This window comes from Anarhichas minor, unplaced genomic scaffold (genome assembly GCF_050575085.1).
Source record: "Anarhichas minor isolate MPS153535 unplaced genomic scaffold, ASM5057508v1 ptg000003l, whole genome shotgun sequence".
NCBI classification, from domain to species: domain Eukaryota; kingdom Metazoa; phylum Chordata; class Actinopteri; order Perciformes; family Anarhichadidae; genus Anarhichas; species Anarhichas minor.
Genome location: NW_027466449.1, coordinates 5,218,663 through 5,246,519, shown reverse-complemented (window position 1 = coordinate 5,246,519; position 27,857 = coordinate 5,218,663). Strand labels below are relative to the sequence as shown.

General features: G+C 41.3%; 1 protein-coding gene across 1 annotated transcript; it reads right to left on the bottom strand.

Moving 5' to 3' along the window:
- Positions 1-14: 14 nt before the first annotated feature.
- cntn3a.2 (contactin 3a, tandem duplicate 2) lies at positions 15-26,693 on the bottom strand. Its single transcript, XM_076094687.1, has 22 exons — positions 26,639-26,693; positions 25,870-26,005; positions 22,368-22,543; positions 20,856-20,951; positions 20,530-20,733; positions 19,565-19,667; positions 19,039-19,223; positions 18,098-18,234; positions 16,851-16,980; positions 16,203-16,353; positions 15,765-15,892; positions 14,349-14,518; positions 12,883-13,000; positions 8,295-8,453; positions 6,909-7,058; positions 6,673-6,743; positions 5,773-6,007; positions 5,197-5,306; positions 3,520-3,706; positions 3,186-3,298; positions 2,881-3,049; positions 15-1,787 (listed from the first exon to the last, which is right to left on the bottom strand). Exons 1-22 carry the CDS (start codon positions 26,691-26,693, stop codon positions 1,690-1,692), a joined length of 3,081 nt encoding a protein of 1,026 aa, XP_075950802.1. The 3' UTR covers positions 15-1,689.
- Positions 26,694-27,857: the final 1,164 nt, after the last annotated feature.

The window sequence follows — 27,857 nt, the reverse complement described above, 5'->3', positions numbered from 1 at the left end:
CAAGACACCATACCATGGCCGCTGAGATTTCTGGATTCCTGATTGGCTGTCAGGCGTCCCTTTATGTCTGGTAACGGGACAGTATAACCAGACACTTCTGACACAGGTGTTTGTTGGCTACTATAAATGAATGCACCAGTATTACATTTATTTGACAAAATAATCCTTACAAAAGGTACATTTGGCATTCTCAAGTCATCTTTCAACCAGGTCCCAGTTGTCATCAGCACATGGAGTTTACTCCGTTGTGTTGGAGGTGGTTCAGTTGACAACGAGAGTCACCTGACAAGTTAGAAACTACCGTCATGTGATGCTGATATGAGCTTGAAAGCTAGTAAGTACACCTTGAGCTGAGATTATTTTGTGAAACTATAGTTCCAGAGGTCAAAAATGCACAGAAAGTATTACACGGTTGACTCTGATAATTCATGATTTAAAGGAACGGTTCAAAATTTTGGGAAATATGTTTAAGTCGTAAGGTGAAAGTGTCAGAAAGCCAGCCGTTATATAGCCAGGTGTAAAATGAGATAATTGTTTCAATATGGGAATATTGTTGCAACAGTAAAATCAGAATAGTGATATAAAACTGTTATATAATCAACAGAATGCCTGAATGACAGTCCTATTTTGATGACATATATCAGTTTGTTGGCACGTGGCCATGGTATAAAGTGGGATAGTACCCGCCGACTTGGATTCTGTGAAGGCAAATGGATTGCAATCGAACGCACACTTATTGGGTGTGTTTGGCATTTTTTCCTTGATGAATGACCAAAATGACTTGTTGTTGATTATTTCCTGGTGAATGACTGATTGTTTCAGCATTAGCGTTGAAGGAAATACACTGGCAGTCGCATACCTCTCCCACTACTGCTGTATACAGGCAGATGTAATCTTTGTGAATGCAGAGTTAAGTCCAATCCATCAATCAGCAGGCCATCACAATAGCTGGTCTGAGCCATTAAAACCTCATGGCACACATTCAGCTCTCCACAATCAAATGATGAAAGGTAAATGGCTAACACTGGCACTGTGAGCTGTTTTTATGAGTTTCATCTGGGACAACTTTAATGGAGCAGGGTATGATGAAGGCGGAACGTTCTGGAACACTGACTGACTAGTGTCGATGAGTGGCGGCGTCACAAGAATCTCCAAAGGCACGGGCACGGGTGAATAAACATGTTCCTACTCGCCAATTCAGGTGTGGAGAGGAAAACTGAAAATATTCAAAAATACAAAATACAACTTCTCTTCACGGCCCTCTGCAAGGTACACTGAGACCTTCAATAATAAGAAACTGTGAGGAATAAAATGTTGAGGAAACAAGCTGTCTTAGCAACAACAAGAAGGCTGAAACTACTTTGGCACATGGATGGAAGTAAGGCATCTGTATCAATCTAGAGTTGAAACAACAAAAAAAAAAAAAAGAGTTGAAATGGAGCATTGTTCCAACCTGCAAAAATGTCAGACCTACGTGAAGAAAAAGCTCAAGCATTTACTGTTAAATCAAGTGCCTGACAGCACGCTCCACTCTTGTGCTGCCTCATACCCGCAATCTATCACTGCAAAATCGTATGTGGTCACCTCCAAAAATTAGAGAAAAAACTCAGCAACTTTCACAAATTTCATTAAAAAAAAAAAAAAATACCAATAAGAAGGTTGAAAAACCGAGCAGAGTTTGTCATGGTGTCACGACGTTGACCTGGATGTTGATATTGCGATGGCGACGAGCAGGGAGAGGGGGGAGATGTACGCACTCCAGGCTCTGGAGCCGCGGGCACTCATACCTGGAACACAAAAAAACACACACGATAAACTGATGTGAAACCTGCTGGAGGAAGCGGATGGTATTCCTTATCTTAAGTTTGAGCTCTCAGCTATGTTACCTGCAGACACAGCTGAAAACAGATTTGCCTTCAAACTGAAAATGAGATACTTAAATTTCCAAATCATAAATCACACATACTGATGTTTCACAGGGGAACTTAAAATGTGGTAAAAAACGTATTCATGTACTGGCTTATGACTGCGATTGTAAGTAAAAAATGTATTAAGGGAGTTGGGTGTAACGGTCCAGGAGCCTGATGCAGTTTGCTCTAATCACTAGTTTCTCATGTATGATTTAAATGAGTCAATTAGTTCCTATGGATCACTGAATATTTCCCTGTAATGACATCCATATAAAACCCTTTCCTGGAAGAAATATATATTATTTATGCATAAGAAACCTCCTGAATCACTTCTGATGTTTCAGAACTACTAGTTTCTATAAACACAGCACTCTGTTTTGCTTACTAATGTGTTTTGCCCACATCTTTTTCTTTTCAGTATCCAAAGAGTCTCAAAATAAAAAATAAAAAAAATAAATAAAAAAGTAGCCTATTTTTCAAATGACATTTAAAAGAAAAGCCAGTGTGGAATTCAATCTCTCTCAACTGCTATTTTCAGGGATTCAACACAGAATATCAACAATGCAAATTAGCATTTAGAGCCGAAGAGGAGCCCCCACCTGGAGTCCCACAGGACAGTAATAGCATCTAGTAAAAGAGGAAGTCAACCTCTGCGACAGAGATGGATTGCGCTGGATATTTCTGCAAAATATGAGCCTGGAAGAGCCCATGGAGAGGGTGGCTGGGGACACGAGTAATGGTGAGTCAACGGAGAACAAAATGTCCCTGTCAGGTTTAAAAAGTGCTAAGTGAATTCATTTAGAAGAGCGGGTAAATAATAAAATATAGATGTTGTGAGCGATTCTTTGTTTCAAATGTTGCCATGCTGTTGTGTTTTTCTAGAACATGGCGGCATGAGAGGCAAGCCAAACTTAAACTGTTCCATGAACCTTCACGTTTTAACCACCACGACTGTGAACAACAAGCTTACTTAGTTGGTGGATTTGTATGGGATCCGAGGCTGGGCCCAGCCCTCCTTCACTCAGCGTCTGAATGTGGATGATGTAGTCGTCATCTTCCTCAGGGAGGGTCAGCTCTGCTGTCGAATTGGCTGTTGTGAGTGTGTTTACCTCTTTGTGCCTCTGTCTCCTGTATGACAGCTGAGTGGGGGTGGGGAGAAACAAGGTGGGTGACACATAGTGCAATGTACTTAGAGTCTGACAGCTTATGTAAGGTCCATGCTCATAATAGGAATAAACATGTTAGCGTGGAGCATATTGAGAGAGTAAAACTCACTTGGTAGCCTGTAACTTCCGACTCTGATTCTGTCGCCACCACAGGTTCCCAGTAAAGAGACAGCTGAGAGCCAATTAGTGTCCATTCGACATTCAGCGGCGGTTGCGCTGGTGCTGCATGATTTAGAAATAATTATTTTCTATATGTCAGCACAAAAACACACGGTTGTCACTTCGTTCGACAATAATTATCATATTTCTCTTATGGGATTATGCTACTTCAAAGAATGACATGAGAGAAATATATTGTTTCTACCATCTTACTTGGATGATAACCAGTGTGAATACAAAATCAAACACCCGAGCAGCACGGCATCTTGGCTGCTGCAACTTACGTGGCTTTTTGGTGGTGACATTGATTGCAGGGAGGAAGGGGCCGGTGCCCGCTGTGTTGAAGGCGCTGACTGTGAGGAAATACTGCGTGTTTCCTGCCAAGCCGCTCACTGTGACTGAGGTTTGGTTCCAAGGCACCCTAACCTTCCCCATGGTCTCTGGTTTAGTGTCATCTTCCCAGTATACCACCTGTTCAAGACAGAGAGCGTGTCATCTGGGATTCAACCGTGATAGATTGTTTCCGATTGGAGCAAAATGTGACAAGTAGTTGTATCTGATGTCTTGGGAGAAATGTGGTGTTGTTAAAGGATTGACTCTGGGTGTATCCTTTTAAGAGAGATCACAGCTTTCTTTTATGTTTCCAGCAGGATATTTGATCTGACATTACGAAAGCCTTTGCTCATGGACTTTTATAACACTTTGTTGAATGTCACACGATGTTCAGATGCAACTGAGAGAGTGACGCTAGGGAGTGAATTCTCTTTTTTTGTCAATAATACATTATCTAATCATAAAAATGTCAAAAAATACAATAAAATATTCCATTATAATTTCCCAAAGCCCAAGGTGATACCATAAAAAAATCCTATTTTGTCCAACCAGCACTTAAAAACACAAAGGTATTTAATTCACAATCATATAAAACAGAGACGCATCATATGCTCGAGATGTAGGACCAGTTTTGCATTTTTGCTTGGTGACTGAAACGATTCATCAATTATCAAAATGAACAATCGAGGTTTCTTTGTCACTCGACTGACTGATGTATTGTAGCACTGAAACAATTACACAATAAATCCATCTGTGTTGTGTATTACGGAATTTAATATAATAAAAATCTGACTAATCATGATATGCATTTAAATTAAAATAATACAGATCATATACCGACTAAAGTTACCAATCATAAAACAAGTGACTTATATAACTATCAGACTGAAGATCAGTCTGATCCCCCCCATCCCCCCCCACGCATCTACCTTTCTCTCATCATTATTCAATGTTAGCTGATGTTGACATCACTGGGGTAGCTCAGATGTGAAATGGAAAAAAAGAACAACAACATCTTATAATAAAGCCCTTTGATCAGCCTGATGAATCAGTCACAAGTATGCAGGTGAGGCAATCAGGCTGTCCCAGTTTTTGAAGGTGAAATAGAATGCAACTCTTTCGGGTTTAAAATGTAATTTAATATTCCTATTCTATTTCGTGAACAATGAAGAGACTCCACTCCCAGGGTGCTGCTTTGTTGGACTGTAAAAACAAACAACAGAAGGCCTTTCTTAGTATAATTATGCAGTTTTTGGTGAGAGGGCATTTCTTGGTATTCTGCGCCGAGGTCTGATATTGCAGCACAGACTATCATGAGCTCTGTATGACGGTACCCATAACCCATAATTGATAGCCACTTGAAAAGGCATGGGGATAGGGCAATTTCCTTTTGTTCTCCTAAAAAAAAATATGCTCCGACATGTTTTTTTCCCGTCGTGTCGGTACAAAGAACTGTATCATTTCGGCTATAACAGTCGCCCCCAACTGAAACAGCCATTTCCATGGCGACGCAGAGTTTGGAAGTGATGGCATTGAGGTACAACAGGGGTGATGACAAGCATGGTAATTGTGTTGTGTGTGTGTATGCGTGTGTGATTTCTGTTTCCATTGAAAAGAATAAAATATACCTCATAGCCCAGAACCCTTTCAGGGGAGAAGGAGAGCGCCTGCCAATTCACCTCAATCTCAGAGGCAGAGACACTTCTGGCCCAAACTCCTGCTGGCATCCCGCTTGGCTCTGAAAACAGACAACAAGAGACTGAGCATTGCCGCCTTCTTCCAACAGACACAAGCAGAACAAATCTCTTGAATTTTTACATTTATCACTGTTCTTGTTGATCTCTACTTGAATGATTCATCACACACACAGGTGCTGCTGGTAAATAGTCCAACACTACACTACAGACTGACCCCCCTCTCAGAGGTAGCATAGATCTAAATGCCAACCGGCTTTCACTTCAGAACAGCCATTCAAAAGAGTGGTGATATTTGGAAACCATTTGCCTATCCTTACATAAACATGTTGCACGTTTTTCTGTCCTTTTTTTTTTTTTACGTGTAAAAAGATTTCAACAAATTCATTTTCCAGCAAGTCTCTCTTTTTATCAAGCGCTTTCAGCCCAGTGAATGCAATACAACCATTTTCATGATCTTTGTCCTGCTTTGTAGCTTTGCAAAAGCCCAACTCACGTCCATTCCCTTACCAGTCTCTGCAGAGTAGATGGTGACCACGGGGCTGAAGGGACCCTGTCCTTTGCTGTTGTAAGTGCCAACCTTGACATGAAACGGAGAAAACGGCGTGATGCTGTCGTTGCGGTACACGTAGCGCGATGCACCGGGGGCGGAGGTGGCCACGTGAGTCCAGCTAACTTCTCCGAAGGCGCGGAAAGCAATGATGTAACCAAAGCTCTCACCATTCTGTAGTTCTTCGGGGACAGGCTGAGAGTGAAACACAAAACTATAGTGATATTAAAACATATACAAGCCACTCACGTTCATCCCGCCTCTGGGCTGACACAATCACCACCCACTCTCATGGTGCCAAAAGAACTGCGTGACCGACAAATTGCTTTTGTGACCCACCTGACGAATTGAAATGAGCAGCAAAATGCCATTTGAAAAAAAATCTAATCTCATTACGAAACGTCCGTGCAGCTTTTAAAACAAGAAGTTGTTTCTGCATTAAATGAAATGAGAAAACTCAAATGATGAGACAGATTTAGCAAACTAATGACTTCTTTAGTCTCCACACTATTCTATTATTTTTCAACTACCCTATACTAGTTTGCTAGATTTGAGCATTGCAGATTTGGCTGAACAGTAATTCAGCACAGATCCGAGACTCATTAATGACAATAACTGTCAGATTAAGTGTTCCGCTTGTGTATACATTGTTGCTGCCTTACATGCTGACTCTTTAACTAAGAAATTACAACGACTGCAGCGCCAGACTTCAATTGCCCCCAAAATTTATGACACCCGCAAGCCAAAACAGAGCAGGGGGTTTGATTTAGCGAGAAATATTAAGCACCTCACTCAAGGATAAAAAAGATTAACTGCAGGCACTTTGTGTAACAGACTAGAGCATAAGACTGATGGCTTACCTCCCATGTGATGACCAGTTCCGATCTGCTTCCACCTCCTCCACCCACGTCACCTGGTGCTGCATCAGGAACTGCACAACACAGACCTCCATGTGAGGAACACTTCAGGCTTGCGAAAATTGAACAAAACGAGTACGGCAATCCTAAAACCTTTTTTTTTTTCTTTTTGAAGATCACTTACTATTTGATAAGAGCTAATTATTTGAGGGCAAAAAGGTGAATCACATTTACTGTACCTGCGTCCTCTGTCCTGGTCTTGACTGACACAGGGCTGGGTTCTCCAACCCCAACACTGTTTTTGGCCAAAACCCGAAACTCATACTCCACCCAGGCATTGAGGTCCACTACAGTGGCTGTCAGTGTGTTCCCATCGATTAGCTCTGGGACTGGAATAAAACAGGAAACATGCACTATATAAATATAATCATTAAAATAGCTGAACATGTGGAATAAAACAAGAGAACCAAATCTATACATAATTACAAAATAATTAAAGGAAAAAGAGGTTGTCTTTGTGATGAATGTGAGGTGAGCTTTGTAAAAGGTCTGCCACAGAAATGTTGCCTTGCTTTCCTTACCTTGTGTTGTGCAGCAAAACTGTAAAATAACTGACATGCGAGTGTTAAAGTTCTTAAAAGGGACCGTATGAGCTCAGAGGAGGACGCCGCTAACTAACTGCTCCTTAATACTAACGAAGGGTGAAAGGCGGACGACGGAGGTAAGGTATGTTTACTGGAAGGTCTCTACCAACTCCTGAGAGAAGACTCTGGCTCTTTATGTGCTAAATGCTCCACTTCGCTAGTTTCTACATTGTTCGCTGAAATAACCTGATGGTGAGAGTGAAGTAAAAAAGTTTGTAAAACTGAGGTGACCCCTTATACAATACCCATAGTCCTTTGATCCCTTGTTAAAATAAAAAAAATGTATTATAGCAACTTTAACTCAACTTTTTCCTTGTTTTCTTTTCTCTTATTTGCTTATTTAGCAGGGGTTGTAGCTAACTACTGTGTGTTATATTTCGGTATTCCTTATTGGTGGATGTGTACTGTACTCTATTGTCTATGGTTTGTATATTCATTTTAAAAAACAAAGATATATATGTTGTTTTATGCTATTTCTTGGGGGCCTTTTCAGCATTTAGCAAAGGACAACAAATAAAAATGAACCTTTTAGGCTAATTATGGCTCATTTACAGTTTTCCGTTGAACAATGACCACTGTCCCTGTCAAATAAACTAATAAAATGTATTTTATTTTATTACATTCATTTGGCAGGCACGCTTGCAATGGGGGCATTAAACTTCCATAGCAACAAGAGCTCAAGAAGACATCCGCACAGACTTGACTTCAGCAGATGAAAAAGGCTTTTGGTTTTGGCAGATGTAAAGGTCATTTAAGTGGTTTAAATGAGATCATGTAAAAGCAGCAACAATGACCTTATGTTCTCTTGAGTAAGACCCTGAATCCCCGACCATTACCTGAGCCTCCGGTCTGTAGCTGACCCTGCTCTCTCACCTCCCCGCTGATGCGGGAAGAGAAGTAAGAGTATTTCTCTGTGGGGATCCATGAATTATCTGAGTAGCATCACATGTGGAATAAAATTCATCTTCAAGCGTTGCCCACCTGTATTAACCCTCTGCCAGCCCACGGTGAAGGGAGTCCTGGTCTGGATGAGGTAATTGGTGATTGGGCTGCCGTTGTGTCTGCCGGGACTCCAGGCCAGCTGGGCTGTGCTGTCTGTCACCTCCTCCACCGTCACAGAGTCTGGAGGACTGGGGGGGCCTGGCTCAATCACAGGAACAGACACTGTGAGGTACTTGCACACGCAGAGGCACAAACCAGACTGCAGAATGTGGATGTAAATGTGTGCACTCACATGTACTGTGAGGAAAACATGAACAGCAAACACATTTGCATTAAAAACACCTCCACCTAAACTATATCGCTTCAAGAGGTTACTATGCCTTTGTATCTTGAAATCAACATTAGCAAGAGCGAGTTTGATTAGAAGTGTATGCCCTTCGCAAGGAATTAAAAGTGAATTCAAGATTTATCCTCCAGTATTCAACCAACTTGTATTCCTTCCCTTTCATGGTCCTCCTGGTAATTGATCGATGAAACAGCAGATGTGAGTAGATGTAGGGACTCAAATTAAAAGGTAAAAGATGAAAAAGGGCCTCATAGCCCTGAAGCGCCAGAGTTTTATCATTTATTTTCATTATCCTACCAATTAAGCGGCGTGATGTTTTACTTTAGCCTCATCTTCTGTTTCCTGTTCTAATGAACGTGTCGGCTCATCAGAAATAATAGACCACTAGAGAGCTTTGAGACAGACCGCGGAATAATAACGCCCCTAGCTCCGCTCACACTCCTCACCGACTCTGGAGTGGTTTCTAATCTGAAGCGAAATATTCTAATTATTAAAGCGTCAAATGATTATTTTAATACACAATCAATGGTTTATGCAGCATGTATTTGCCAAATCTATAAATTCACGTATGCTGAACAAGTAACTGCTGAACTACATTTGTTTTTTGTTTACGTGAACGTGCAGCCCACAAACATTTGGCCTTACAGCCCTGGCTTTAGAGATATTGATCTTTGTAAAACTCATTAGCAGCTCCTGATTAAAAAAAAAAACTTTAATACACTGGCTTCAGTAATACATATTAATGGGGCACACAATCAAGGATCAATTCCTTATCCACTTAATTATATTTCATTGGCTGAGGCAAGAGGGTGCTGTCAGTGTCTTGAGGGTGTTCAAATAATCTGTTATTAATATGGACAGACTGTCTGGGCTTTTATTATGAACTTGGCACGGGGCAAATTAATATCTGGCTGTATTGTGAAAACTTACAGACACGGTGTATTGTATTATTTTGATCTGGATTGAATATTACCCATATTTGTAATATACGCCGTCACAATCGCCAGATGGGAACCTGAATAATAGTATGTTATAAAAGTGATGAAACACTACTAAATGTCGTATAGTTGGTGCATTGCCCTCTGTACTGTCTTCCAGGTGGACGACGATGATGATGATGATGCAACTGTCAAACAAGCACGAGTGCTCACCGAGTGGTTTGAATGCTAATGACGATGATGTTATCTGTATAACATGACCTTCTCCGTAACCAACACCACCCGGTGGAGTGTTTGCGAGGCCTCGTGGAGTGGCATCTAAAACATTTTCCATTGCCATTGTGAAAAACAAGCATCCAGATGATCATTCAAGAGTCTTTGTGTCAGGAGCGATTATCATTGACCTTCAGCGCCGCGAGACGAGTGGAGCGAGACAGGATCGGAAATAGCACCCTGCAAAATGACTGAGCTGCTTTCAATGGCTGATATATTACACGATAATGCATCTATTGCCAATAACACCGATAATCAGCATTATCATAAAAGTCTATATCTGTTTCTGCGATCACACTCGCGCTCGCTTAAAGCGACAACACATTGACACACTCATTATCACAGTCAAACGAGTGCTGCATTATTCACATTGTTGTCTTAACATTAAAATTGTATTTTTTTGGAGCCCAGGTAAATGCAGCCACTGAGGGATATAGCCATGTGGAAAGTTTTAGTTTAATTTGTCAAGGTTTTAAGCTACCTGTCTCCGAGATGTCTGCCTCCACCCCAAAAAAATGAGAGTCAATGGATTTTTTTTAAATGGTGCTAGCAGCTTTGACAGCAACATCTCTGTCCAGATTCAGTGTCCAAATTGCTTTGGATAATCCACACAGGACATGTTCTGGTAGAAAGTAGTTCCAATTGGGGACAGGGATACTATTTCTGAAAATGTGTTAGTGGCAAAAAGTATGCTTACTTGAGTACTGTATTTAAGTACTGTACTTCTAATCCATTACATGTAAGAGGCAAATAGTGTGCTTTTTCCTCGACTGCATTTATCTGATAGTAATTATTCCTTCACAGACTAAAGGCATAATGTAAAAAATATAAAAATCAATTACAATACATTGTGCAATCCCTACATTTTTCAGATGTCCATGAGTTGTTTAGCTGTTCCTCCAAAGTTTGAGCCCAATATTTTGTAATTAGCGAAAATTAAAGAAAAATTTAAGAAAAAAAAATGAAAACATTTAATCTAGTATGTCTTTGTTTTTTTCTACTTTTCCAGCCCATCAATAATTTCATATCCCCTCAGATTTATCTTGTGACTCTTGTGACACAACTACTAAAAATAGTTAAAACTACAATAGTATTAGTAACATAATATTAATCTCATGTCATATATAAAGATATATCTGTCACAGGAGCCATTTCTTTGCATGAGCACTTTTACTTTTGATACTTTAAGTACATAACACGTTTTTACTTAGGTAAGACGTTTTATGCAAGACTATTTTTTGTATTTTTACTTAAGTTATGGATCTGACAAGGCCTACTTCTTCCACCACTGGTTATTATCCATTGTATTGAGGTGTTTTCATTCTCAAAATTGGATGTGACACAACCTGGGCAAATCAAAAAGTACCTGCATGGCTGGATAACACCGGAGGTGAGGTAGAAAACGTGTCTTCAATTTTGTAAAATGGGGGACCAAAGCTTGTACCTTGGGTGGTTCATATACTGCAATAATTGGTGTTGCACATTATTTGAACGTGTTACATGTGTCCTTCACGGGTCATAGGTATATGGGTAGTGGGGGTTTCCAAACAGGATACTCGACACGTGACCACTTGTCAGTTTGTTAGAGGGCTGCAGTTGTGATCAAGCAACGCCATTCTTTGCCCTCCGTGACTCGTTCTCTATCCAGCTTCATGCTTAGTCGCTCAACATTTGGAGAAGTTCGATCCAAACAACGAGACATCCATGACAGCTGCCGCGAGCAGGAAGTGTAAATAATGCACAATCTGAATCACAGACAAGTTTCTCCCCAGTCAATACCAGGCCAATCCATTTCCATGGCCTTGATATTGCTTCTGCTTGAGAAACAGCCATATTTCCACTTAGTCCTCAGCCAACTGCAAAGCAGTGCTTATTAATGGTATTTGCCTTGAAGATCTTTAACATGTCAAGCTGAATCACTGGTGGGTATCCTCACAAGATAAAGATATGGATCCAACCATTTCAAATCCTGACACCAATATCATCCCTCACCTCATCTGACATTTAACACATTTGCGTAATGCCAATTTGCTGGGCTACTTGACGTATTGATCAAAGCCAGATACCTTCCTTCTCTCACTCTGCACACCGCACATCAATCTGCCCCTCCCCAAAACACAAAGCAAAAGCTGTTCTATTTTGTTCTGCCCGATGTAGCTCTTGACAATCGTGTGTCTCTCTGGAGTTATACATGCTGCATGAGTGAGCACAGACAGGCATCTAAACATTCTACTGTCAAGTACATCGCCACAATATTGAAAATTGGTCATTAAAAAGAGACGGAACATTTTCCCACACTTTTGTCAAGTCATCTTCCACAAACATCCCCGAATGCATTTTGAAAGAAAGGCAAGCCTCCTCTATTTGATGTAATCAAGTGACTGCTGCTAGAAATAAGCAGGACATAAAAGCTGTGGACATCCGCAATCATTTTTATGAGGATATGGGCATTTTGGTCGCAATGCAATAACTGGCTGAGACAAAACCCATTTGACTTTAAAACCATAAGTGAGCATTATATGCCCCGACAGTCCAGCATTCTTTATATTGTCAGTAATGCATATTCCTATAATGTCACCATAAATGTATATTATCAACAAAGCTTTATTGTTAACCCTTACAGAGTACAGACATGTTTTTTTTTATTGTGGGTTGTTGGCTACATCTATCACCCACTTTATCACTATTACATGTCTAAGTGTCCTTGAGCAAGACTCTGAACCCCAAGTTGCTCCCAAAGGACAAGCCAGCGCCTCGCATGGCGGCTCTGCCTCTCGATGTGTGAGTGTGCATGTGACCGAGAGGCAAATTGTAAACCGTTTTGTACGTTAAGGTAGAAAAACGCTGCATAAGTGCAGTCCATTTACCGTCTACTGTTTATAGTTAAGTGTAGATTTTATAATTTCCCCCTTTTTTTGACCCGATAGAAGAGATATCCACATACTTAGATCGATGCAGAGTACACTTTACCTGCATTTTCCTTTTTTTTATAAAGAGGAACCCAAAAACAATCCTGGCTGTTGGCCCTGTTTTAATTAGTGCCTGCGGAGCGGAGAGGAGGTTTTCTTACCTTTGACAATCAATACAGCCACGGCTGACAGGCTCTCCACGTCCGTGTCCACCACACAGATATATTTGCCGGCATGGTAAAGCTGAATGTTCCTGATCATCAGATCTCCTGCTGCTCTCTACCAAGGAGGAAAGAAAGCTTTATGTAGCATAAAAGATAACAGACCTTCTGACAGCTTATTAAAGGATGTAGTGAGGCATATATAAGGTGCAGTAAATAGCGGTGCCAAGAAATGTGAGCAGATCGTGCAGTTATTTAGCTCAGACTTTGCAGGGGAAAATCCAGCCTGCTTTTGAAAGGATTTTTAACAGCAAAGATATTTTTGCATGTCTTGACAGTTCTTGAAGTCAAAGCCATGAAGGCAAACATAACGATAACATCCTGAATATGACACAACATTTTAGTCACATACTTCTTTCCAAGATAAGCTGGGATGAAAAGGATCAAGGCCAAAATGTGATGCAGCAAATGGAAGTTTTGTGTCTTACAAGGCCATTGCTATTTCCTTTGCTTTTTGCAGAGGTCATCATCATGACCTTTAAGACATGTTGCGAGAAACTACACAAATAAGCTATTACTATTGAGTTCAGCTGTTTTTTGCTCGACTGGAGAGGGGAAAAAAAGGCCCTCTGGATTCTCATCTGTGAGGACACCCGTAAGCAGCAAACGGCAAATTAGTGGTGAAATCATTCTCTTGGTATTGGCAGGGAAATGTGGCAGAAGAGCCAACGTGGTTTAATTATGGAAATTAAATTTCCGCGAAGCAGCAAAGTTAAGTTGATAATCTTTTTGGACTGGGGACATTTCTGGGGAAGTCTCTTTTCAGATAGGAACATTGTCAGTCAAAACACACACATGAAGAATGGCTAATCTCTTAGGGTGTGAGGGTGTTCTGAAAGTGTTTTGTCATTTGAGGCTCTGCCAACACACCGCTGATGATGTGTATCTGTGTATCTGTTATGAGGAGCTGTGCAGCAGGCTATGTTAAAGTAGGATTTAAGAATAATTCAAGAATCAAGATTTAAAAAAAAAAAAAGATTATTTCAGAAGGTTGAAGGCTTGAGTAGGAGACGTGTACTCAAAAAGATGACAACTTGTCACAATGCCTGAGAAACTAATGCATTACCTACATGATGGTGTCTATGTAGGAAGTATATTTGGACATAGCATAGCTATGTTTTCATTCACTAAAGTACAATTGGAAGCTTGGGATAGCCGAATGATCTAATAGTCCAAATATTTCCATATTCCCACAGCTTAATATGCCTCCATGGACACTTTAGAATTGCAAAAACAAAGATGGTATCACACCCATTGCAGCAAAACTAGCCACAGCAAATCTTCATGATGTCAACCCACAAGCTGTCTCTTTTAACTAATGGCAGGGATGAAGTGAAGCAAGATGGGAAGAGGTGCCAACTGCCCATTCACACGTTCTGAAGAAGTATGACTTGCGGGTCACTCACCCCGCCCACTAGCTCAAAGTGACCGTCTCCCTTGGCGATGAGTTGTCCGTTGAAGGCCCAGGAGAAAGAAACGTCAAGGACGGGGTCACTGGCGACCTGACAGGGTAGCACGATGCTCTCGCCTACGATGATCTCCATGTCCACTGGCCCCTGGGTGATTCTGGTTGGATCTGCCCCAGAACAAAAAAATGAGAGGAATTAATTTCTGACTGCCAATCTCACACAGAACATGAGACATTTCATTGCGAGATGAAACGAGATGAGCAGTGTATTGTTGTTGATTTTCTGTAATAGAGGCTCAATAGTGAGACAACACTTAGGAGAACGTGCTCTGTGATACACTACGTCACAGGCAGAGTATTATCTATATAAAAGGAAGGTCTCATGAAAGCCTTAGTCGAATAATGTGATAACACACAGCCTGCCACTACTAAAATGGCCTAATACTCCTGGCTGACACAGCTAGAATAATCTTCTGAAATCATGATAGCAATTACAATACACTGCAGATCAGATAAAACTTCATGTAATGGGCTGCTCTGTGCATCCACGACCGAAATGAAGGGCGCTGCTTCAAAGTCTACAATAGCAATCATTGGGCTAAGTCTGTCGTGCTTCAAAAGTCAAGATAATGAATCTGCTGAGGGGATTTGAAAATCACATGTAAAAAAATGTCCCCTCAGTTCTTAGGCTGGTGATAATCAATGTCTGGGTCGTGGCTCCGTGTCGCTGACTGCATTATGGCCTTGAAAAATAAGCCCGCCATTTAAAAAAAAATAACGGGCCTTGGCAGTTACAGCGGCCGACAATAGCGTCCAGCACATTAATGAAACCAATAAGAGAACACTCACCTATCACTCCACTGGAAACACACGCTCGACAATAACAGCATCTGTAACACCTCCTCACTAGTGCTTTCATTGCCTACACTCAGGGCACTTTCATTTGTTGCAGTAAATTGGTTGTTTCAAATGCTTTGAGGAAAACAATGATAGAGTATTTTCTCAAACACCTTCCAAGTGCATTATAGCAGTCGCGGCAGAATGCAGCCGCACAAAGCAGCTCAAAAGAACTTCACTGAAAAACAAGAGCTCTTCTTTCAAGTTGCACTTGAGTTTGGGTAACCATTACCCCCCCCCCCTAAAATGAATAAATAAACACTTCAAAAATGTATCTAAAAACATTTAAGGCTGTTACTTAATTATGCAGAGTCCCTCGAGGACAGAGAGTTCCCTAGTTTTGACAAGCTCCTCAGAGCAAAACTTGAAGTTTGTTTATGTTTCGACCCACCAGTTATTGACTCAAGTTCTCATGGTACAGTAGCTCTCTCCTGCATTAATCCATACTGAGCGACACATTCTGCTAACTCAGTGGGATGCACAAGCGTTCATTCTGCTATTTCACAGCCGAGCTTACCGGTAACGAGGAGCCTTCCAGTTGTACTCGACATGCCAAATCTATTCCTAGCGAAGCACGTATAGCTGCCTGCATCAGACTTGCTCACGTTGGCAAGCCTCAATGTTCCATCTGGGGAAAGTGTGATCCTATAGGAGTGCACAAACAGAGACAGCAGCTTTGCAATACAACTTCCAAGAACAAATAAAATATTTTTTATCATTAGATAAACTCTGATTCTCAATTTGTCTACATGTCGGTGTATTACGTCGTCATAGACATTGAGTAGTTTGTGTAAGTGCGGTGAATATTCACCAATTAGACCAAAACAAAAAAGGGCTCAGGTGGGAAAAACACTGAATTGGTTGTATTGGTATACTTTGCAGCCATTGGTCTAATGCGATGGCATCATAAAAGTGGTCTCAGAACACATACAGCAACTTTCAGTTCAGTCATTACCTGTCACTGGTGTGGATAGGCAGGTTCCCTTTCTTCCATAAAATGCTGGCGATGGGGTAGGCCTGCGGTTTACACTCTAAAGTCACTGTAGTTCCTGCCTTGGCTTTGAGCAAAGCTCTGAGGACGTTCCCTGTGAAGTCTGGAGGAGAGGCTGTGTGGAAACAGTAAACCGTCTTTAGTACAAGGCTGCAGCAAATCTCAAAGGGCATTTGAGGCATGCTTCAGTTTGATCTGCAAAAATCATCAAATTGTAAAGTAAGGGTTTGAAAGATGTGTGATGGGAAAAAAAAATAAACATAAAAACGAGTCGCTACTGGTGATTATAAGTCAATTTTCAATGCAGAAAATGGATTCACGAGGACAGCCTATCTGTCCAAACAAATATTGTATCTTATAATTGGTTTTACTGTTTATTGTTAGACTGGGAATTATGTATCAATCACCCCATTCTCACCTTAACATCAAAGTAAATCAGGATACCATGAAGGGGAAAAGATTTTTTAAATGTGTTTGGCCCCACAAAACCCTCTTTGCTGACCCCATTATCTGCTAATCCAGATAACCTTTAAGAATGACAGTAAAATGACCTTTAAGATTCTTTGACAACAATGATTGGAGGATTTAAGGGAGAGATAAATGCCATCCCACCTAAAACCATCAGTTCAGCAGCGAAATATATGGCGCCGTGTTTATTCTCAGCCACACACTGGTACATGCCGGCGTCGGATAGTGTCAGCACCGACACTGACAGGACTCCGTCCTCCACATGGATTCTGTCCTGTGAAGAAAGAGGATACAAGAAAGCAATTATTGCTTAAGACTTAAATGTAGCTTCCACTCTGGCAAAGCTCAATATGCATCGGATGGGTTCGAGGCATTGTCATTGGGCGTGGATCAAATCAGGATTTTGCTGCAGCAACTGAAACAACGTTTTTTTCCGAACATGCTTGTTCTCTCCATCATGTAAACCAGTCTTTACAGCTTGTAATAATATCCTGTAGTGACAACTGAGCATGTAAGATTTGTGTATGTGTGGCTAAATGAAGGGTCCTGTTATAAAAGTAATTTATTTTTACATGTGCATGCATCATCAGACATTATTGATACAATAGATGTTGTTTGAGGTGCTACGTGTAGCTAAACGAATCACAGTCCAATCTCATATTATTGCTGTGTGGCGTGTGAGGATTAAGCTCTCTCTTTGAATGAAAGAATATGCGTTCACACAACAGTATGCTTATCATAAGCCATACACTGTAAATCTGAAACTGAAATCATGAAGACTAGTGAAACTAATACTGCTCTTTGAACAGAGAAAAAAAAGGTGATCACATTCTAAATCCTGCACCAGTAATTATATTCATAAATCAAATTAAAGAATGGCATTTAAAAAAAGGTATTTTATCGACAAAATCTGACTTGCTCTGAGCATTATGAAATGCTACTAAGAAAATAAAACAACAACAAGTCAAGTTTAACACTGTGTATTTCCCTGGTGGTCTTTTGTAAGGTATGCAGTGGTACACAGTGTATTTCACAGTAGATTAAACTCATTGTCCTTAAATCTGGAAGAGCTAAAACATGCACCATGAATAATGAAAAACAACCACCGACTCCATTCAAATGAAATGGAGCAATCTCCCAGGGACTACACTGATCCACTCACTAAGACTGTGTAATCTGCCAAGGTAGAGCAGAATAAGAGACAGTTACATCCATGCCTCATCACTGGCACACCTCAGATGTTTACCCTCTCCTCTCGCTCTGAATTGCATTTGGAAAAACAGCCGCGCGTTTGACGCCAGGCTCTCTGGAGTGAAAGGATGAGCTGACGCTGAGGATTAAGTCATTAAAATGAAACATTGGTAGGTGGCGGAAGACAGGCAATAATTTACCTCTGAGAGTAGCTGTTGGCCGTTCTTCAGCCATGTGTAGGAGGGTTTGGGCTTGCCGTTGGCTCGGCATTCCAAGTATAGTCTCTCCTCTATGGCCAGGGCTGTGTCCTTCATGGCCTGCATCCACTGAGGCTTGGCTGAGGGAACAGAAATATACTCCTGAGAATTATCTGACAGAAAACCAGGGAGACAGATTTTAAAGGAGCTGTATTATCTCACCAAATAGTCCTCATCCAAAATAGTTCAAAGGAAAGCAATGCGTAGATTGACAGCTCAAATAAGTGGAAATCGTAAAGCTTGTGGAGAACAGGTTTGTCGTTAAAGAGGAGAAAGCAGTGAATGTAGGGTATCACTCAGTTTCATCACTTAAATGTGTCAGCAGCCTGTGGCAACTCGAGATTAGCACGAAGCACTGCGCCACAAAGCAGAAATGCTCCCATGACGGCTGAAGTGCACCCGACGTCTCCGCTCACCCCAACCTGTCACCTTAATTCTGTGTACAATAAAGATCACCCCGGTCTGTTTCCCATCCAGCACACACAGCCCCCTGGCTTCTTACCTCTTACATATTTACAGCTTTTAAGGAATTTTCATGGGTGGAGTGTTGTGCTCATAATAAGCTCACTTCGCAGGCACTTTACATACCGTCAAGTCCAATTACACAGGTGTCATTTTCCGTCTCTCACAGATTCACGGTGGCTGAAGTAAGCCATGGCTCAAGTAAGTAATGACTTTTTCCCCGGCTGTGTATGTAACAATGAGCTGTTAAAATTATAACTATTATCATATTACCGAATAACAACTCTCAACCACTTCAAACTACTCTTGGTGTCACATGCTAACGGCAGCAGCAGGATGGATGGACCATAACAAAGATGTAACACAACTCTTAATACCAGTAACATGTTTTGTGTTGTCTTAGCAAGCCTGAACAACCGTACCATAGAATGCCAGTCGACCAGTGGCTATGTTCTTGCCCATCTTGTTCTCAGCCACACACTCGTATCCTCCTGTATCATCCTGCTGGAAGCTGGGGATCTCCATCACCGCATTCGAGTACTTCATTTTGACTTTACTGGGGAAGGGAACGCCGTTAGCCCTCTTCCAGGTGATTTCTGGGACAGGGCTGGAAGAGACAGAGGAAGAAAAGCCTCAGCAGAGACTCTGATTCAAGTTCCTTTTCAAGACTGTCACTCAGGTTGCAGGTGTCTGTAATAATCTGGCAGCAATAAAGTATTTGATTGAAGCCTTTTCACTGTATTTTTGCCCTGCTGATGAATGGTTTGGAGTTAACCCGATCCGACAACAGAAAAAAAAGCTGTCTCACATGATTTTCAGACCAATCATGGCTTGACGCCATATTCTAAGAAATATAATTGCCACGGTGACTTTACTGTATAGAAATCCAGAGGCCTAGAATGAAAGACAGCAGAAGATTGAAAACATGCTTCAAGGAATTCAGCTTACTTCCCGAGGGCGAAACACTCCAGCGTAACTGTTGATCCTTTCGCGGCGGGGACATTGTCTGGGAAATTAACTTCTATTTTCGGCTCGTACTCGCCCATCACTCCTATGAAGAGCAAGCACAAGAACTTGCTCAGTCTTCCATTATTCATGATTTACAAGCAATATGGCTTGCATTACGGACCAAACAATAGCAGTGTAAAACTAACAGAGGAGAAATAAAAGACACACGAGCAAACATTCTCTCATGGGTAAACTCAAAGTAGTACATCACTTAAATGTGCAGTCGCGAGAGTGCAGTGAAATACCAGCGAGGAAAAATGTAAATCTCTTCTTGGTGGAATAGACAGAGTGGAATTTGAAATCTTTTTCTTTTTTTTTTTCAGCTAGTCTGGCTGTTTATCTATTATTTCAGAGCTTGAGTGGGCAACCTCTGGTGTTTTATTGTTTGCATCAGTCTTTAAGACAGTCAAGGCCGGGATCAGAAAGCGATGCGATGAGATTTAAATCTATTCAGCTACATGTACAGTACATTGAGTGGAAACTAACTGGTTGAGCCACCAGAACACTCAATGTAATGGTCCAGTGACGTACGGCTCATGTTTAATTCATTCCGAGGCAATCTTTATTCACTCTTTCCACGAAGGCGTAACATAGAATAGAACAACAAGAGCAAAGAGAGCCGGCTTGAGGAGTGAAAGCACGGGGAAAGCTTTTAAAGGGAATGCGAATCATAAGAAAGCTAAGTCAGCAAAGAAGAGATTTGGGTGCTTTGTTTGCTGGCCTACATTGAGGAGCAACTATTTACTTACAAGCATTAGCGCTCGGTGACTCAACCACAGCGAGTCACGACAGGACAAAGAGCACTCATGCAAGTACGATGATTAAAGCCACCTTGAAAGGAAAAGGTCCTCAATACAAGGCTGAGAGGCATACTTGTCACATCATGGCTGCGGGCTGTGTCTTACCATCTGTCCTGAGGATCAGAGACGTGGGTGAGCTCTGAACTTTGCCCTTTGTGATGCTGTTCATCACGACGCAAGTGTAGTTACCCACATCAGTGGGCTCCACCTTGGCAATGTAAAGGTTTCCCGTCTGCTGGGAGACGAAACGTCGATTGTCTTGTTGAACAAAGTACGGGTACTCATTGAAGACCCATGCATACGTAAGGTCTGGAGGACAAAAGAGGGACACAGATGAGATGATCGTGGATAGAATACGACGTGACATTAGATGGGATTATAAAAAGGAACTTTAAAGAACTGCACAGATGGAGATTACGGTGATCGTTTACCTCCTGAGGAAGTGGGCGTTCCACAAAGAAGCACCACTCCTTGTCCCTCGCGGACCGACACTGCGCTTCTGGTGTGGACTTTGAAATGATCTAAATCTGAGGGGGAAAGAAAAATGAAAAGAAAGATCACTGCCGGATATTCACATATCAGAGTGGAAACAGAGCTGAGCCAAAGCTTTCAGCAAGACACTGGCACAAGCCCATGAGGAAATTGTCATGAGAATTGCACCTCGGCGAATGCCTGAGAGAGACACAGAGAGACACAGAGAGACAGACAGAAAAGTGCCTGTTCATATGAGGGGGTTTTGTAAAGCACAAAAAATACAGTGCAGAAATTTTAGCTCAGGACCTGAATGCGATATTTGATGTAGTTTTTTTATGACATGAGAGCTAGACTGGTAAGAACGGGTTATAACTCCAGTTGTGTACATGTCTAAGAAAGCTGAGTAACCACTTGAGCTTGGCATAATGTGGTAGAATGTAGTATTGTGTAGCTATACTAGTATGTTAAAGTAACAATTACTTATTATTATTATTATATAAGGTCACATAAAAAACACAGTTTTTCAGTGCATGCTTATAGTGAAAGGATCAGGATCACAAAAAGCACACACACATTTTCCTACCTACCCCTGGTGGTATTTAGCCGTGCAGGTATATCTCCCGGTTACTCTGTATAATCCACAGACTTGGCTTTAATCACTTTCAAAGTTTTCAGTCAGACTATGTTCGTTTGAAGGTGAAAATAGTTAAAACTTCTATCAGAGAGGCGTGTAGATAATACAGTGTAACCGAGAAATTATTTCTGCAAACACTCATCGTGGTTGAGTTTTTTTTTAAAGGTTATTATGTCTCAGCAGTGCTTATCTTTAAAGCTTGTCAAATACAACCAAAAATATCTGCAAGAGAAGGTGTGAAATGTTATTTAGTTGAGATGTGCATGAATAGAAGGAGCCTTAATGGATAGAACATAAATAGTAAGTATTCATTTCTTAATTCATTGCAGATTTTTGCTGGTTTCACCACCAAAGATATGAGATGTGAGAGAAATCGCAGTTTGTATATACGGTCTTATTTTCGTGGCAATGCAGTTCTTTTAAAATGCAATGTTTGCACTGTTTCTTTCAGTGATTTGCATCACTCTCCTTTCTTATGTCGGTAGAAAGAAGCATATTATAATTCAGTCAATGCAAACTATAGTTTCAGCCCTTATTTAGGTATTCTTCATGCACTACATTTAGGAATTTGGTTGACTACTTTACCGTAGAGTATACCCAATAAAACACCACAGATTTTTGTAGTCATTCTTAGTTTGCATGTACGATCACGAGTAAAGAACAGTCATCACACTTAAGCCGCCCCCATGTTACTTCAGCATTTAATGTGGCAGCCCTCATAAATACTGCAAATATCGGCCACCTAGTTCGGCATCTGTCTGCATCTTTTGCTAAGTGCAGTTACACTTCCATACCATTTCTTGATAAAAAGTGACAAACACTGACTTCAACTTACAGGCAAACTGCAGACTTGCTCTCCTGCTGAGGATAGCTCCTACAGTGTTGAACGCCATACACTGGTACAGTCCTACATCCTGGTAGCGGTCCAGACTGCTTATAATGAGGTTGCCCCCAGACAGACGCCGCCGGCGATCCAGGCCCAGATTTATGAGAGTCCCATTCAATGACCATCTGCGAGGACCAAAGACACCATCAGTCCCTGGCAAAACACACTGTCCATTTCTTTCTACCAACCAAGGTGGTCTGACAGGAGGTGACTGGACAACACAACTCACTGAAGTAACTCACTTGAAGCAAGAGTAATACACTGTACATGTGTGCTGGCGTCGAAGAATTCGCAGGTTGAAGCAAGAACAGCGTGAACTTTGCGGTTGTAATTTTCACATTTGATTATTTTCCCGCAGTGCTTCAACTTTCCTAACAAAGTTTCAAACAAAAGTAATTTCTATATTCATGAAGTCATAAAGAGTAAGTTGGAAAAGGCAGTTTAATAAGTGTGTGTAGATCTGTAAAAAGTAAATACACGGATAAGCATTTCAATGGTCTCTGTTGTCTTTTTTGTTTCAGTCCTAAATTGTTGCCGACTCACATTTTTTATAAACTGCAAGTAGTTTGATGATTTCATGCTTCTACCTATCTAATTTGCACGTGTTCCACGGTTGTTGCATATTGTTTTGTCCCTGTGATCTAGTTATTCTGTAATCCATAATGCTATAACATACTCTAGTGATATTAGTTATGTGTTTATATAACCATTAAAATGCACATTTCTTATTTATATTGTATTTTTCTGTGTCTTTTTCATTTTTCTTTATTTTGCTCTACCACTATTTGCTGCTGCAGCGATCTCTTTTTCCCCACAGGGATCATTAAAGTTTAATCTTAGAGTATCACACACAAAGCTGTCTTCGGCTATTTAAGGGAAGCAGGAGATAAAGGTTTTAGAAGCCATCCTAGATATTATCATCAGTCCTAACCACAATCACCTCTTCTCTGTCACATTATATTTACATAATGTGACATTATTCCACCTTTGACTTCTCATTAGGACAAAACATTAGCACTTGGCAGGAGGTAACACTGGGCTCACGTAACAAAGGATGCCTTTTATGCTCCCTTTCACCTTCCATCACATCCATCATTTTAAAAAAACCAACACTTTGCACAGCAGGTTAAGATTGTGTTATAAAGTAAACGACGCACCTAAAAGAACTCTTAAAAACATGAGATAAATTCATTGATTTAAACAAGCCCTATTATTCAGAGAGAGAAACCCTTTCTTCCACCACAACACTCATCTCTTTGTAAATGCTCTTCAAGAGTATTGATGGGTTCAAGGACACAGCACTTTTCAAGAATGTTCCATCATTGCTCTCAAAGCGTACAAAATAACAATTTCTTTACTTCAGCCACCTTCTGCTATTCTACCTCACTTAAGTGGAAATGAAAGATGTGGAGGCCATAATGGCCAACTTACCAAAAGCTTTCAAGTCTAACCTCCAAAATAATTTCTTAAAGAATATCCAAACCATTGAATGTCGATGAGTGCTTGCTGCCGTACTCCAGACACTTATATTTAATAGCTGTTTTTCTGTACGTATTGGGGTTAACCCTATTTCTTAAAGCTATACAGTTTCAGAGACTTGTCTGTACGATGAATATTAAAAGGGATGGCTCGGCTAGTGATGCATCGATATGTGTGTTTATATGTCGGCTTCCACTCGAGTCACCACATCATCTTTATCCAAGCGTCACCACGTTATCTTTATCCGAGAGTCAGCTGCATTGGGCAGGTGATTGAATAGCAACACCGATAACCGAATTACTCTGCCCGAGACTCATTTTGTGAGCACATGTTGTCTGACCATCTGACCGCATAGAAACTCAGGTATTCTGGATCATCCTTGCCGCTCAGAGCCTCAGGCTTCAAACCTCAGGTCAAGTAAAGGTAAGGCATGTCAGCCTCTGTTCAGATTTAAAAAAAAAAAAAAAAAAAAAAAAAAAATGCATCATTTTTTATGACCCGCTGAGGAGAAGATGCTTTTCCATAAGATGTGGTTTTCTCCCATCAGTTATTATGCCGCTGCGGTGTGCATACTATGACAGTCTCATCTCTTTGTGAGTGACAGGATTGGCAGAGCAAAGGAGAAGGGAGAAAAGAGAGGAGGGGGGGGGGGGGGGGAGCAGTGTGAGCCTATTTACACTTCAAGAGAGGAGCCAGAGAGGTGTTGAGGACTTGCAGAGCCCAGCACAGCCAGCTTGAAAAGACACCACGTTAAACATGTTCATCTCACCTTTAATCAGTACATGGAAATACCTGGTCTTAGGCGGGGAGCGTGAAAAGCCTGAAATAATGAGCGCACATACTCCACCACCATCAGTCTGTGCTGGCTGTGCCGTATAGTAACTCCACTGTTGAACGTCCAAAGACACTTGTAATCAATGCCTGCTGGTGTCTAGCAACCTGCATTGGTCTCACAGTGTCTTATGACAGGAGATTTAAAGATGCATTAAGATGCTACACGTGTGTCGCTAAAGATAATATCTGGCGAGACAAGAAGCAGATTGGCGGCGCGTTAGTCAATATGAGTTAGTAAAGCCGTAATGACGCCGCTGCTTAGAGTCTCTGTGTGCAGCTCAGTCTCATTTGGAGAAAAAGAAATGGAGAGCAAGCACCTGCCATTCCAAGGGAAACATCTTTATACATTCGTATTCACAGCACTTTTCAAGAATGTTTCATCATTCCACTCAAAGCATGATAAAAATAACTATTCCTTTTCTTCAGCCACATTCTTCACATATCTTGGGGCTGGGCGTTACGGATAAAATGAAAATATCACAATGTTTTTGACCAAATACCTTAAATATCAATATTGCAACGTTATTGTAAGGTTGACCATTGGTTGACCAATATTGACACAATGAGGGTTTTGATAAATAATCATCAGTAATGACTAGGTGAATAAAGGCAAATAATAGACAGTTAGATCAGTCTTGTAAGTTCAGAAATTACATATTTCTGCTGCAATGCAGCCTTTAAAACCAGGAGAAGACAACTGTGATGCCATATTACAATATTACAATATCCAACATCTAACACGATATCTAGTCATAGGTTATGCGAGTGGGGTCTTATGTCCCCACGCACCCAAAAGTTATGTTTCCTGCACTGATCACAGTATTTTACATTAAACACGGTCCTCTTAAGACACTGAGTGCTTTCGGTGATGATAGTGAGGTGAAGAATAGAGAGAAAGAGAAGCAAGTGCTGCTGATTCTGTGCTGGAGTCCCTTTAAGTTTGAACAAAGAAAAGCAATAAATGGTGATGGTTGCTACCAACTAAAAGACGGCGTTTTTGTGGTGCAAACAGTGTTTCTGTAATCCAGTTTTCAGACAGATATTAGGATTATTGACTTTAACTTGGTTTAATAGTTAAAGTAAACATATATTGGAAGTGTCACTGCTTCCACACACTTTAATTTGAATGTGGTCTTACCTGTACTGAGGAGGGGGCGTTCCCTTTGCGTCACAGGTCAGAGTAGCTTCTTCTTCTATGGAGTCCATAGGAATGAACAAGTCACCTGGCTCCATCCTCCATCTTGGACCATGGTATGATCCGCTGTCCAGACAATCTGTCAGACAAACAGTAACAGCTTGAGCGTAACAATACAGAAAAAGTGCCGCTTTGATCCAAGTTTGGCCACCATAATTCCCTGTTCTTCTGGAGGAAATATGATATTCAGGTCTAATAGGAGGGCTCTCTCAAAATATGAGGTTATGCATTGCTGAAAATGGGAAGTGACTAAATACTGTACGTTTCATATTATCTCCAGTTCTCTCAAAGTGCAAATTCTTCCGAAAGAACCAGATGAACAATATTGATAGGATGCCATTCCTTTGAATTTAAAACAATTGCATTGTCATATGATACAAGATCAACCATCCATTGCTAAATTGCTATACATTACATGTGTTTTTAATGTTTTAATCCTGTTCTTTGCTCTGTGGTTTGTGTTAATTAAATCAAGGGAAACACAACAGACAAAGAAACAAAACAGGTTACAACCCCAGGGTAGTGAAGAAGATGATTGAGAGTATTGTTTCTGTGTTGTTTCTGGAGGTCAATACTGAGGAGCATCCCTTTAAACCTGGGCCATCCTATCATCTCTGACACTGACATGATTTTCGCCTCTTCAGCTATCATTCCGCAAACTGTAAATGTCCAAACGGGAAAGAATCATTACTCATATAAAAAGGTGGTTTACCTGCCAGACAGTCGATGATTGATAACAGTAGAAGCTGTTTCCATGGCAACGTCATCTTTGGCAGCCAAGGGCAAATGAGACTTTCATCCAATAAGCTTTGAAATGGCACTCGTGTTCTCCGAGAGAGGGGAGCTTGACCTGTTGGAACAAGGACTTTGTGGTGAAACAAAAAACTCGGCGAACACCAATATTTTCATCCCACTTTCAGCATTATGTCTTGTGTTCATCCATCAGTAGAAGACAGGGGAAGTGCACATTTTAGAAGTGGAAATAGAGTTATGATAATAAATTGGATGTGGGGTTTGGTGCAGGATGTGTCTCATTACTTCTGTCCATCATCGTAGATCCAGGAAGTGTCACTTTGTGCCGGGCGTTGGCCAACTTGCAGTCAGAGATGTCTGAGGGTGATACCAGAGGCATATGGGAAGAAGCCCGTGCCAATCTATTAGGGTGGCGACCAACGCCTAAGCTCATCCTTCACTTGGACGGATTCACTCTGGCTGCCTGAGGAGACTTGGACCTGGGAATTGGGTGCCATCCAATCAATTAGATTCACCCACCGCAGCATGTGTCTCCCCACATGCTGCGGTGAATCAAGACAGCCTGATGAGGATGCCGTTCCGTCCAGGTCCATAATCAAGGGCAAGTGTCTGTCTGCTTGTAACATGTGCTGCAGATTGCGATGCACCAACTTCTTGCAGGAGACCGAGCGAGTAATGATGCAATTATGAAATGCCAAACACACCCACAACAGAGAACCAGCCATAACACAGCAGTTAAGTGAGCAGCTATACGCGCACATTCACGTGTGCAGAGTATATGCGCATCGATATACAATAGTGTTGTACTGCATAAAAGCATGCGCACGAATAAGCCGGTCTGCACACACACACACACACACACACACAGTTCTTCAAGGGGTGTTCAAGATATATTAAGGGCAGAGACAGATAATAACACCAATCTGCTAAATGTCACACAGCCCACACACACCTACACACCAAACTCACTTTCTCACCGCGTGAACTAATGCGTATAACACTCTGCCTCCACACACACACACACACACACTCGCTTCCCATTTAGAAGACATAAGCCGTGATGTGCGGCTCATTTGTGGACTAATCCTGGGGCGAGCCTGGTTCAGAGCGCTACTTATTGAGGGTCTAATTGTTTGTCAGCTGCCTGGATGTCAAATCAGACACGTGGGGTCTCAACC

What these genes read in the sequence shown, in the direction of transcription:
- cntn3a.2 (XM_076094687.1), bottom strand. Translation starts at nt 26,693, where the DNA reads ATGACGTTGCCATGGAAACAGCTTCTACTGTTATCAATCATCGACTGT. An exon ending in TGGTCGACTGGCATTCTATG is followed by an intron (nt 18,235 to 19,038) that starts GTACGGTTGTTC and finishes CTGTTCCCTCAG; the next exon opens with CCAAGCCTCAGTGGATGCAG. An exon ending in CGGAAGTTACAGGCTACCAA is followed by an intron (nt 3,050 to 3,185) that starts GTGAGTTTTACT and finishes ACCCCCACTCAG; the next exon opens with CTGTCATACAGGAGACAGAG.